General features: G+C 37.4%; 1 protein-coding gene across 4 annotated transcripts in view; it reads right to left on the reverse strand.

Annotated features, from left to right (window-relative positions):
- Positions 1–12820, reverse strand: part of BANK1 (B cell scaffold protein with ankyrin repeats 1) — a 340384-nt gene that overhangs the window by 251086 nt on the left and 76478 nt on the right. For all 4 annotated transcript variants that reach the window (XM_069593619.1, XM_069593616.1, XM_069593618.1 and 1 more), the window contains exon 3: positions 1186–1340. In XM_069593619.1, coding sequence (XP_069449720.1) covers positions 1186–1340 — 155 coding nt within the window. The remainder of the gene's footprint in view (positions 1–1185; positions 1341–12820) is intronic.

Genomic DNA, 12820 nt, shown 5'->3' on the forward strand with positions numbered 1-12820 from the left:
TGTCCATCACCAACACCCGGAGTTCTCTCAGACTCACGTCCATCAAGTCGGTGACGCCATCCAGCCATCTCATCCTCTGTCATCCCCTTCTCCTGGCCCCAATCCCTCCCAGCATCAGAGTCTTTTCCAATGAGTCAACTCTTCGCATGAGGTAGCCAAAGTATTGGAGTTTCAGCTTTAGCATCAGTCCTTCCAAAGAAAACCTAGGGCTGATCTCCTTTAGAATGGACTTGTTGTATCTCCTTGCAGTCCAAGGGACTCTCAAGAGTCTTCTCCAAAACCTAGCCCCAATTTTGGTCAAGCTCTAGCATGGCTTCTTTTAGTGGTTCAGTCCAGTGAAGACTTAGGAAGAAGAAATGTCAGCAACATGTATCACATAACACCTCCTGAGAAATCTACTTGCTCTAACATTATATTTTTATTCTCATACCAGCTCTTCTAGCTGTTATGGTATTTCCACTTCATAATGTAGGCTTTTGACACATGCTTTATAATTGAATATAGGTGGTCCTAAAGTATTTTCAAATTCTATTCAAGAACATATTTCCTTTCATGAAAATAAAATCCTTGATCTGGTTAATATGAATCCAACTTTGCTTTGAACAGTTTGATACACACACACACACACACACACACACACATATAGCAATTGTAAATCTGTTTGCAACATACCAGCAGCTAGCTGCAGCTAAGTCGCTTCAGTCGTGCCCAACTCTGTGCGACCCCATAGACGGCAGCCCACCAGGCTCCCCCATCCCTGGGATTCTCCAGGCAAGAACACTGGAGTGGGTTGCCATTTCCTTCTCCAATGCATGACAATGAAAAGTGAAAGTGAAGTCGCTCAGTCGCGTCTGACTCTTTGCGACCCTATAGACTGCAGCCCACCAGGCTCCTCCGTCCATGGGATTTTCCAGGCAAGGGTGCTGGAGTGGGGTGCCATTGCCTTCTGCATTGCAACATATCAAGTAACATCTAATAACATGGTGCTTTCATGTATGTTTCAATATTTTATTACTCAACAAATACATATCAAATGCCTACTAACTGCCAGATATTGTTCTGCCATTCTGAGGACAGCCAAGAACAGAGTAAACAAAAATACCTCTATATTGGAGCTTCTAGTGTTAGTTACATTTTAGTGAAATGCAGTATCCATTACAACAGTAACAAGGTGTCTTTACTGACCTCACATGGAATCTCAGCAGGAAGCACCACTGCCTGTGGTATGGTGCTTCCTGAAGCTTCTAAGAACTCTCCAGCTTCCTTTCTCTCATTGGTTTGCCCGGATTGTTCCTTTCTTAGGTCTGGTGGCACAGTGATCTCCAGGTAGTCCGCAGAACCTAAAAGAAAGTTCATTAACATGGATTATGATACAGCTACTAATACCAAGAGTCGCTCAGTTGTGTCTGACTATTTGCGACCCGTGGACTGTAGCCCAGCAGGCCCCTCTGTCCATGAGATTCTCCAGGCAAGAATACTGGACTGGGTTGCCATTTCCTTCTCCAGGGAATCTTCCCAACCCAGGGATCGAACCCAGGTCTCCGCATTGCAGGCCGACACTTTAACCTCTGAGCCACCAGGGAAGCCCATAATACAGCTAAGGCCATATTAAGTTCCTCCATTGTTATGAAAACTAATTACTGAACAGGTGATTTAATTATTATATGGGTCAACCAAACTGAGTTTAAGATAGTCAAAATAATTGAACCAATGTTAATAATTAAAATGATGCCTCATAATTTAACTAGTATTATAACCTTAGCTATTAAACTAAATCAAATACATATTTTCATCTACTAGGTAAATATTTTCCCCCCAAAATTCCAAATACCACTTTATATTAAAACAGAAAATCTGAAAAACATGAAACTATCTCCTTTCAATGACTGTAAATAAGAAAATTTATCCATTTAAAATCAGAACAATTTAACTCAGAACAATTATTTACCCTTTATGTATATTTCCAATTTTTAAAAACAATAGGCATAACTAGGAGACAATCACAAAATAAACTAATATTTCTATGAAATGCTGGTTTAATAGTGAAATATTAGTGTTCATCAAAATGCTAATGTGTCCTGTGAAAAAAGAGTCTTCAATTAAATGATATGGGTTTCTTTATGGTATTTACTATTAAGAACACTAAAATATGCTAATGTGGATTTTGAATAAAAGAAGGAGAAAAGTATTTGATTGTTTAAAATGTAACAGTAATTCAGCATTTGGTCTTAACCATTTAAAAAACTTTATTGAAGAAAAGAGTTGTGTGAAGAGAGATGGACAATATCTTTATTGTCCAAAGTCCAGAGCATTTCTTTAGGGCACAGAACCAATATGACTGAAACCAAGGCTCTCACAACAGACACTCACAACTGTCGTCTGTCTTTGGCCAACCACAAAAGTACCCCTCAAATCCCCGAAGAAGGGTACTGGAGGAAAGGTAAACAGCTCCTGACAGCTAGAAATTGTCCTGATACCTTCTGAAGGGCTTGCTGTTGCTAGGCAGTGGCCTCCTGTCCTGTTGAACACCAATAACCTCACAGAAAATCACCACCACTAGACCACGCTGCCACCATGATGGATCCAGTCAGAGATCAGGCTACTTTGTAATCATGTCTGAATCCAGGCGAAAACATGAACATCATCCAAACCACAAGAGGAACCAGATATCCTGAAGCCTGGCTCCTGTGAGTGACTTTACTTCCTTACCAAGTCTAGCCTCAGCCTCTTTTCATTTTTACCTTCCAGGTAGGGTAACCAACTTCTTCCAGTTTGCTTGGGATTTGGGGGAGGTTGTGTGCTGAAAACACTGTGTCCCAGAAACCCCTCAGTTGCTGGGAGAGCTGGTTACCCAGCTTCTCAGTAAGAGTCATTAATTATGCAAATCATAAAATTACACCCACTTTTTGACAGCAAGCAAACAATAGCAAAGCCCTGCTTCCATGAACCCTTCCTCAAATCACAGTACAATCCTAAATCCTACAGTAAGTCTTTTCTTAATACAATGTTACTAAGATGCCCCATGGTTCGCCATGGTAGCCTTCACTTCATTGCTAGCAGACAAAAAAATAAATAATAGTTCAAGCACAGGTGTGTTCCAAGTTCCTCTGGCAAAAGGAAATTGCCAAGATGACAAGGAAGAAGAGTCAAAGGCAATACAGATGAAGATCTATATATAGATGAAGGTGGCTAGAATTTTGGTGTCACTGCATCTCAAAAATGAAGTCATCATTCCCAACAGAGAAGCAGAGTAAAAGAATGATGTCCTCTGGAGAGGAGCTGTCCCCATGCTGCACCTAAGAAGGAGTGTTGGTAAAGAAATTTACAAAATAAAAGTACAAAAGCACCTGGGATTTCCAGATTCTCCCAGTACCGGTCTTGCTTGAAATGGCATGAAAAACAGCCTTTATTTCTCTAACAATTTAAGGCACTTCCATAAGCACCTCATTCTCTCTTTCTCTCTCATGCTCTTTCATACACACCCCCAAACAGTGAAAGGTTGTATAGAACTGGCTTGATCCCTTTGTGAATTGATGAAAGAACAAGAGAACTGATTTTATTTAATGTATCTTAAGAGGTATATGCTGTTCCACTGTAGCAGTGTCTAGGATATTTACTGCTAATTCATCTGTAGAATTAGGTTAGAAAGAGCTATTTTCTTTACTCTGAGGACATAATCATAGATGTGCAAAATATTTATCTCTATGAATGCTCACAGAAGATCTGTTTATAATGCAGATAATTAGGAGCAGTCTAAGCAATAACAGACCAGATAAAAATATCTGATGTGATAAAAGATAGTCACAAATTAAAATTCTATCAAAGAACATTTAATAGTAAAGAACAAGTTTATGACATAAGTGAAAAAATTCAAGTTACAAAACTGTCAATTTTGTAGGTTCCCATTTTAGTAAAATAAGAAGTATAGGACTACCTGTTTCGGGTTCCATATTTAAGGAGCTTTGGATGTCACCACTCCATCCTAACAAACAGAAAGCTGAACAGACTAAAAATTCGACAAGTCTTCTCTGATTAACTTTTTGTTTGTTTATGTCTGGCTGTGCTGGGTATTCATTGCAGCACCAGCTTTTCTCCAGTTGTGCAAGTGGAGGCTCCTCTCTGGTTGTGATGCTCGTGGCTGTGGCTTCTGAGGTGCAATTAACAAATTGCTGGACACTCAACAGAGAACAAGTCTGAGAGTTAAAGTCTCCAAGAGGGTTCAGCTAAAAGGTTGGAGGGGACACATTATTTTGAGGTTTAGCTCTAGGAGCTTAACCAGATTCCCACAGCAAATATTGGGGAACAGTATTTCTAAGGAAATGGAAACAACCTTAAATACTCAAGAGCACTCTAGTCTTCTTAACAAGGACTGCCCTCAGGAAAAACTACTTAATCAGAGCCTAATCTAGTAAGGTATTTTCGGAGTTGAACTGACCACAGGAAGGGAAACAACTAACTGTAGCCCACTATAACCATCCCCTCTCACCTAAAGGAGATAAATGGAGAAACTCTTGTGGGGTTCACAGTCGACAGGCGTAGGCTTACTAGAGGACTGAGACCTAAATCCCAGGGCTCTAGAAAGCCTCCTCCCCACACCTCACCACTGCATTACTAAAGGTCTATTTGCAACAGCTCTTTTTACAGAGTATATTACATTTGCGCTCTGCGTGCTATGTCCCTTCAGTTGTATTCGACTCTTCCCAAATCTATGGCTGTAGCCTGCCCTCTGCCCATGGGATTCTCCAGGCAAGAATACTGGAGTGGGCTGCCATGCCCTCCTACAGGGTATCTTCTCAACTCAGGGATCGAACCCGTGTCTTTTATGTCTCCTGCACCGGCAGATGGGTTCTTTACCACTAGTGCCACTGGGAAGGCCACATTATGTCTAGTTATCAAGAAAAATTACAAGGCATACATACCAAAAGGAAGGGAGTGCAATTTGAAGAGACCAGGGAAAAAGCATTTGTTTTCTGTTTTTGTTAGCCTGTTTTTTGTTCCAGTTTTCTCTTCTGTTTTTCTGCCATTGTCTTTTATTGAACATTTTATATGATTCCATTTTTCTTTTTTTTTTTTATTTAGCATATCAGTCATACTCAAAAACATTTTTAGTGGTGTTATTTTAGAGCTTGCAATATGCATTTACAACTAATCCAAGTCCACTTTCAAATAACACTGTACCACTTTATAGATGGTTTTAGTACCATATAATAATAAAATGATTACTCCTCCCTCCTATACTTTATATTACTGCTTTCATTTATGTCATTAGGGCTTCCCTGGTGGCTCAGAGGTTAAAGCGTCTGCCTCTGATGCAGGAGACCCGAGTTCAATCCCTGGGTTGGGAAGATCCCCTGGAGAAGGAAATGGTAACCCACTCCAGTATTCTTGCCTGGAGAATCCCATGGACAGAGAAGCCTGGTAGGCTACATAGGTCCACAGGGTCGCGAAGAGTCGGACACGACTGAGCGACTTCACTTTCACTTTCACTTTCACTATATAAACATACACAAGCAAATGTATGTAAAATTGATATCATATATTATATAAGCTGCTGCTGCTGCTGCTGCTAAGTCACTTCAGTCATGTCCGACTCTGTGTGACCCCTTAGATGGCAGCCCACATTATTAAATATATTGTTGATATTATTTTGAACAAACTATTATCTTCTAGATCAATCACAAGTAGGAAATATATATATATATTTAAATTTTATCTTCAGTTATTCCTTCTTTGATGCTACAGATCTGAACTTCTGATCTATATTACTTTTCTTCTCACTCAAAAACTTCTTTTAACTTTTCTTTCAGGCAGGTCCACTGATAATAAATTTTTCAATATTTTTTCCTGAGGAAAATGTCTTACTAACCATAAACAAGTGGAATTAGAAGTTAAAAATGGAATACCGCTTACAATAGTCCCTCTAGCTTTTTCTTTGTCCCTCCTCAAAGTTAAATACTTAGGTATAAATCTAACAAAATATGTATAATATCAATATGATAAAAATCACAAAACTCTGATAACCAAAATCAAATAAGAACTGCTGCTGCTAAGTCACTTCAGTCGTGTCCAAATCTGTGTGACCCCATAGACGGCAGCCCCACTGGGCTCCCCCGTCCCTGAGATTCTCCAGGCAAGAACACTGGAATGGGTTGTCATTTCCTTCTCCAAGGCATGAAAGTGAAAAGTGAAAGTCGTTCAGTCATGTCTGACTCTTAGCGACCCCATGGACTGCTACGTTCATGGATAGAAAAACTCAATAGTGTCAAGATGTCTGTTCATCCCAATTTGCTCTATAGATTCAATTCAATCACAATAAAAATATCAGAAAATTACAGATATGGACAAATTGATTCTAAAGTTTATATGGAGAGGCAAGAGATCCAGAGTAGGAGGCTTAATATTGAAGGTGAAGAACAATGTTGGAAGACTGACACTACACTACTTCAATACTTACGATAAAGCTACAGTGATCAAGACAGTGTGGTCTTGAAAAAGAATAATCAAACAGTTCAATGGAACACAATAAAGAGCCAAAAAGTAGAATCACATAGTTAACTGATCTTTAAGCAAGGGAAAAAAACAATACAATGAGGCAAAAAAAAGTCACTTCAACAATTGGTGATGGAATGACTAAATAGTCACATGCAAAAAAAAAAAAAAAGCACCAAGATACAAACCTTACAACAATCACAAAAATTAACTAAAAATGGATCCTAGACATAAATGTATATGAAATTATAAAACTAGATGACATTAATAACAGAAGAGGAAACCTAGATGACTTTGGGTATGATGATGCATTTTTAGATTCAACACTGAAGTTATGATCCATGAAATAAATAATTCATAAGCTGGACTTCATTAAAATGAAAAAACATGTCTGCAAAAGACAATGTCTAGAGAATTAGAAGATAAGCCATAGATTTGGAGAAGATATTTGCAAAAGATACATTTAGAAAAGGACTGTTTTCCCAAATTTATAAAGAACTCAAATTCAACAATTAAGAAAACAACCAAATCAATTTAAAATCAAAGTTTTTAAATACCTCACCAAAGAAGATATATAGGTAGAAAATAGGCATATGAAAAGATGCTCCACTTGTATGTCATCAGGGAAATGCAAATTAAAATAACAACGAAATAGCTCTATACACCTATTATATACCTATTAGAATTTGGAACACTGAAATATCAAATGCTACCAAGAATTTGGAACAAGAAGTCTCATCAATCGCTGGTGGAAATGCAAATGGTACAACTATTTTGGAAGACATTTTGGTGGTTTCTGACAAAACTAAACATATTCTTATCATTCAGTTTAACAAATGCACTCCTTGGTATTTATTCAAATGAACTGGAAAACTTATGTCCACACAAGAATCTACATATAGATATTTATAGCAGCTTTATTCATGATTGCCCAAACTTGGGAGCAATCAAGATGTTCTTCAGCAGGTAAATGAATAAGCTGTGGTTCATCCATACAAGGAAATATTATTCAGCACTAATGAGTGAAGTAAGCTATCAAACAATGAAAAAACATGGGGGAAAAACCTTAAATGGTTATTACTAAGTGAAATAAGCCACCCTGAAAAGGCCATACATAGTATGATTCCCACTATATGACATTCTGGAAAAAGCAAAACTGGAGAGACAGTAAAAAGATCTGGGATTGCCAGGGGTCTGGAATAGAAGGGAGAGGAATGCAGTAAAAATACTCTATGATACCATTAATGATGGATGCATATCATTATACATTTGTCCAAACCCTTAGATTGTACAATACCAAGAGTATACCCTAAGGTAAACTATGGACTTTGAGGGATTATGGTATGTTAATGTAGGCTCATTCTTAAATGGCGAAAAAGATGTACCACTGTGGTTAGTGATGATAATTGGAGTGGCTATATATGTCATTGGGGGTGACAGGGCAGAGACTATATGGGAAATCTCTGTATCTCCCTCTCAGTTGCTGTAAATCTAAAACTGCTCTAAAAAATAAAGTCTTTTAATATGTATACATATTCAGAACTATGCAGTAGAAACTCAAGACAAATTTTTGAAAGCATACGAATAGACTAGCTATATAAATCCAAGATGCCTAGAGGTTATTTCTGATTGACGGAGTCATGAGCAATTTTATTTAATACATAACTAATAATATCAGTTATTTTTAATATCTAATATACTTAATAATTATTTTGATTTTCTATAATGAAAATATATTTGTTTTATAGATTGAACTCTATACATTCCTCAAATACAGGAATAAAATGATCAAGATTACAGATTGAGCAAATGTCTTTACCCCTACTCTACAACATGCAAATGAAATTACAGAAAAGATTATTTTCTTTATGTACGATGATGGAAACATGGGGAGGAAACACTGCCATTCAGATAATATATGAAATAAACCAGTTTACCACAAATCACCTAATGCTCAGGTAATCTAAGCAATCGCCAAAACTATTAACTGAAATTAACTTGTCTTTACTCTTTTAAAATACATATAATCCTAGAGGAAAATTACAGATATCCTAACGCAAGATAATTGTGTGTAATTTTTTAGCATCCAATATTACACTGTAAACTTAGCAAAACAACAAAATAGTTAAGCATCAGAAAATAAACTTCCTTATGAATTACGTTGCAAAAGATCATTATATGTTTAATTTTTAAAACATACCAAATGCTTTTCAAAATAGAAACTTTTTAATATTGTTTTTTCAAAAAAGTAACTTTTAGTGTAGTATTTTTATCTTTTGTTTTTATTTGTCAATTGATTAAATCCTCATTTGGAATAAGGACAGGTTTTCTGGTAATTAGCAAAACTCAGTGGAGACTGAAAAAAGATAGAATCCTTTATTGCTATCACACTTGAACTGCTTTCATTATAGCCATCTGATGAAAAAAGAAGTTATTCCTCGTTACCCAATGACCCTTCACATCTATCAATAGGTCAAAGACAAAGCAAGGTTTCAGTTTTCATCATAAATATTTTTGGAACAGAGAGAGAGAGAGGCAAGCAATAATATAGAAGACATATGTCTGCGGCTTAAAAAAAACTTCCTGTCTTCTCATGCAACCTTGGAAGACAAGCTTCAATTTCTTCAACTCTTTAATGGGGTAAATGACTTCCTTGTTGGATTGTTTTGATTACATTTAATAAAATGTATTGTGTGTCAAGCCTAGGATAGGCACTCAATATTAGTCTCCTTATTTTTCTAATTTCTGGTATCAAATTGAATAAAAGCAACTTTTTATTTTCAAAAGATCATAAATCCATCTTTCTAAGTTTGTCCAGCTAACTATGATTCAGAAAGCACTGCAACATATTCCTGGAATTTCAACACTGAACATCATTTTTTGGACAGATTTATAACTTAGTAAACGATTCTTTAATCATAATGTAGCTGATACCATTAAGTATGCTTAAGGCAGTACAGATTCTAGCATGCTCTTCTGGAGTTTTAACATCATACCAAAGACTATAACATTCCCTATCACTCAGGGAAGTAAACAGGTATTTTTCCAAGAGGTAAAGGAAACAAATAAACTGCACAAAAAGATGTAATTTTACCAACCTTTTAGTCTAGTCCTCAGGTATCTTAATCTTTGCTGTCTGTGGGGCATTATAAAAGACACAAAATAAGGACTATTTCATTCAAGGCTATGTCCAAGGAAAAATAATAATGATCATAATAAAACTTCTTACCTAACAAATATATATAAAAATAGACCTACTCAATATAACCAAGTAAATACGGGTTTCCAATAATAAAACGATAAATCTACATTATTTAAATATGCACATTTATCCTGGCACTGAAACTGCACAAACTCTACCAGTTCTTGCAAACATAGGCATCAGTAATATACTTAATTTTACTCTTAGTACTTTAGATTTTTTATTTTAGTCCATAACAAGCAGGAATAGTTCTAAGACAGAGAATATGGAAGGAGATGCTGTTTTTGGTAGCCTGTGTGTTCTATTTTTATCTGCAGTTCTGTACTATTCTGTTTATTATATTTTCTCCTATTTCTTATCCTTCCCCCTTCTCATAGCCCATCACCCATTACCCACTCTTCCTTTAAGATACATTACCCACCTCTTAGTCAAACTAACTATACAAAAATGATATTATATCTTGCAACTCAAGACTGTTGTCTTCAGACCAGCAGTTTATTAGACATGCGTGCTTCTAGCCAGCATCCTAGAGCTACTGAATAATCTGCATTTTAAAAGGATCCCAAATTATTTGAATGCACACTGAAGTTTGAGAAATGTACATTAACAATTCGTACCTTGGTGTGATACTGTTCCATAACATTAACAAAGCATGAGCCACTAACTGAAATCATATCATGTATTTATTTTTTTTCCTTGTTTCTTGTGCATTCATCTAGAATGCAACTGTTTGAGGTCAAGTAATTAGTCCTTTTTACCCCTTTCTATTTCTGGTACATACAATAGGGCCCGCTCAGTCATATCTGACTCTTTGTGATCCCAAGGACTATACAGTCCCTGGAATTCTCCAGGCCAGAATACTGGAGTGGGTAGCCTTTTCCTTCTCCAGGGGATCTTCCCAACCCAGGGATCAAACCCAGGTCTCCAGCATTGCAGGTGGATTCTTTACCAGCTGAGCCACACTGGAAGCCCCCTTTAACACAGCAGATGCTCAATATTTATATGAGTAGACATAGTGATAAGATGTGTATTCATATGCATAGCAGTGTAAACATTTGTTGCTTGATTTATGATTAAATAAATCCATGCCTGGTTTTTTATTTGGGGGATGAGTGGAGTTGTAGCTTGTATCTGAAGAACAGTATTTTGTTCTATCTACCACACGCTTTGGCTGGCTGTTTTAAGGAAGTACATCTGCATTTCAATCAGTGTAACCCTAAAGGTGGGAACAGGACAAAGTTAGAGAAAATCACCAAAGCTTAGAAAGCACTAAACTTGCCTCTGCTCTCCTACACATTTTCATTGTTTATCCTTTTCCTGAGAGTTGCTAAGGTAATATTAGCATAACCTATTCTACCGACAGGCTTCCCAGGTGGCTCAATGGTAAAGAATCTGCCTGCCAAACAGGAGACCAGGGTTTAATTCCCAGGTCAGGAAGATCCCCTGGAGAAAGAAATGGCAACCCACTGCAGTAGTCTTGCCTGGGACATCCCAAGGACAGAGAAGCCTAGGGGGCTACACAGTCCATGGGGTCAAAAACAGTTGGACATAACTTTGTGACTAAACAACAACAACAACAATGCTATCGACTGTTATTTCCTGCAACTGGATAAATGAAACACTTAGATGAAAGAATTAAAATGCCAGTTAATGAAATAAACCCTAATTACATCCTCTCTGAAGAAGTTTAACACATATCAATGATAATCCCCCCTTTCAGCAGAGTATCCAGAATGAAATAAAATCCAGATTTATTGAATAAAATTGTAAACAAAAACTGACCATCAGACTTTTGATTACTGCCTTTAATGAATGACACTATAGAGTATTGACTCTATCTATTCTGGTTGCTGTATTTTTAAAGTCTAGTTTACAAGAAAACTTTGTATATAAATTGATCATTGCAGGTTTAGATGCTAAATAATACAAGGGATTTACAATTCATGAGTAGGGAAATGACTTTTTGTGGTCTTAGAAAATATTACACTGAAATACCTAGTACATGATAAGGTACACTTAACCTAGATAAATTCAGCAATTTACCAGTTTCTTTCTGTTAGTCTTTTCTTAGAATTATGTAAAAGAAAAAACAGATTAATCTGAATAGAAATTCACGAAAGGTATGGTTTGAGAAGCATTCCAAATGAATGAGATATTTTTGTTATGATGTTCACTGAATATAAAAGCATATATATGTACATGTGTGTAGATATATGCACATATTTATGTATCATCAGTTCAGTTCAGTTCAGTTGCTCAGTTGTGTCTGACTCTTTGTGAACCCATGAACTGCAACACGCCAGGCCTTCCTGGCCATCATCAACTCCCGGAGTCCACCCAAACCCATGTTCATCGAGTTGATGATGCCATCCAACCATCACATCCTCTGTCATCCCTTCTCCTCCTGCCCTCAATCTTTCCCAGCATCAGGGTCTTTTCCACTGAGTCAGCTCTTCGCATCAGGTGGCCAAAGTATTGGAGTTTCAGCTTCAACATCATTCCTTCCAAAGAAATCCCAGGGCTGATCGCCTTCAGAATGGACTGGTTGGATCTCCTTGCAGTCCAAGGGACTCTCAAGAGTCTTCTCCAACACCGCAGTTCAAAAGCATCAATTCTTCGGCACTCAGCCTTCTTCACAGTCCAACTCTCACATCCATACATAACCACTGGAAAAACCATAGCTTTGACTAGACGGACCTTTGTTGGCAAAGTAATGTCTCTGCTTTTGAATACGCTATCTAGGTTGGTCATAACTTTCCTTCCAAGGAGTAAGCATCTTTTAATTTCATGGCTGTAATCACCATCTGCAGTGATTTTGGAGCCCAGAAAAATAAAGTCTGACACTGTTTCCACTATTTCCCCATCTATCTGCCATGAAGTGATGGACTGGATGCCATGATCTTAGTTTTCTGAATGTTGAGCTTTAAGCCAACTTTTTCACTCTCCTCTTTCACTTTCATCAAGAGGGTCTTTAGTTCCTCTTCACTTTCTGCCATAAGGGTGGTGTCATCTGCGTATCTGAGATGATTGATATTTCTCCCGGCAGTCTTGATTCCAGCCTGTGCTTCCTCCAGCCTGGGTTTCTCATGATGTACTCTGCATGGAAGTTAAATAAGCAGGGGGACAACA

This window comes from Ovis canadensis, chromosome 6, assembly GCF_042477335.2.
Source record: "Ovis canadensis isolate MfBH-ARS-UI-01 breed Bighorn chromosome 6, ARS-UI_OviCan_v2, whole genome shotgun sequence".
NCBI lineage: Eukaryota > Metazoa > Chordata > Mammalia > Artiodactyla > Bovidae > Ovis > Ovis canadensis.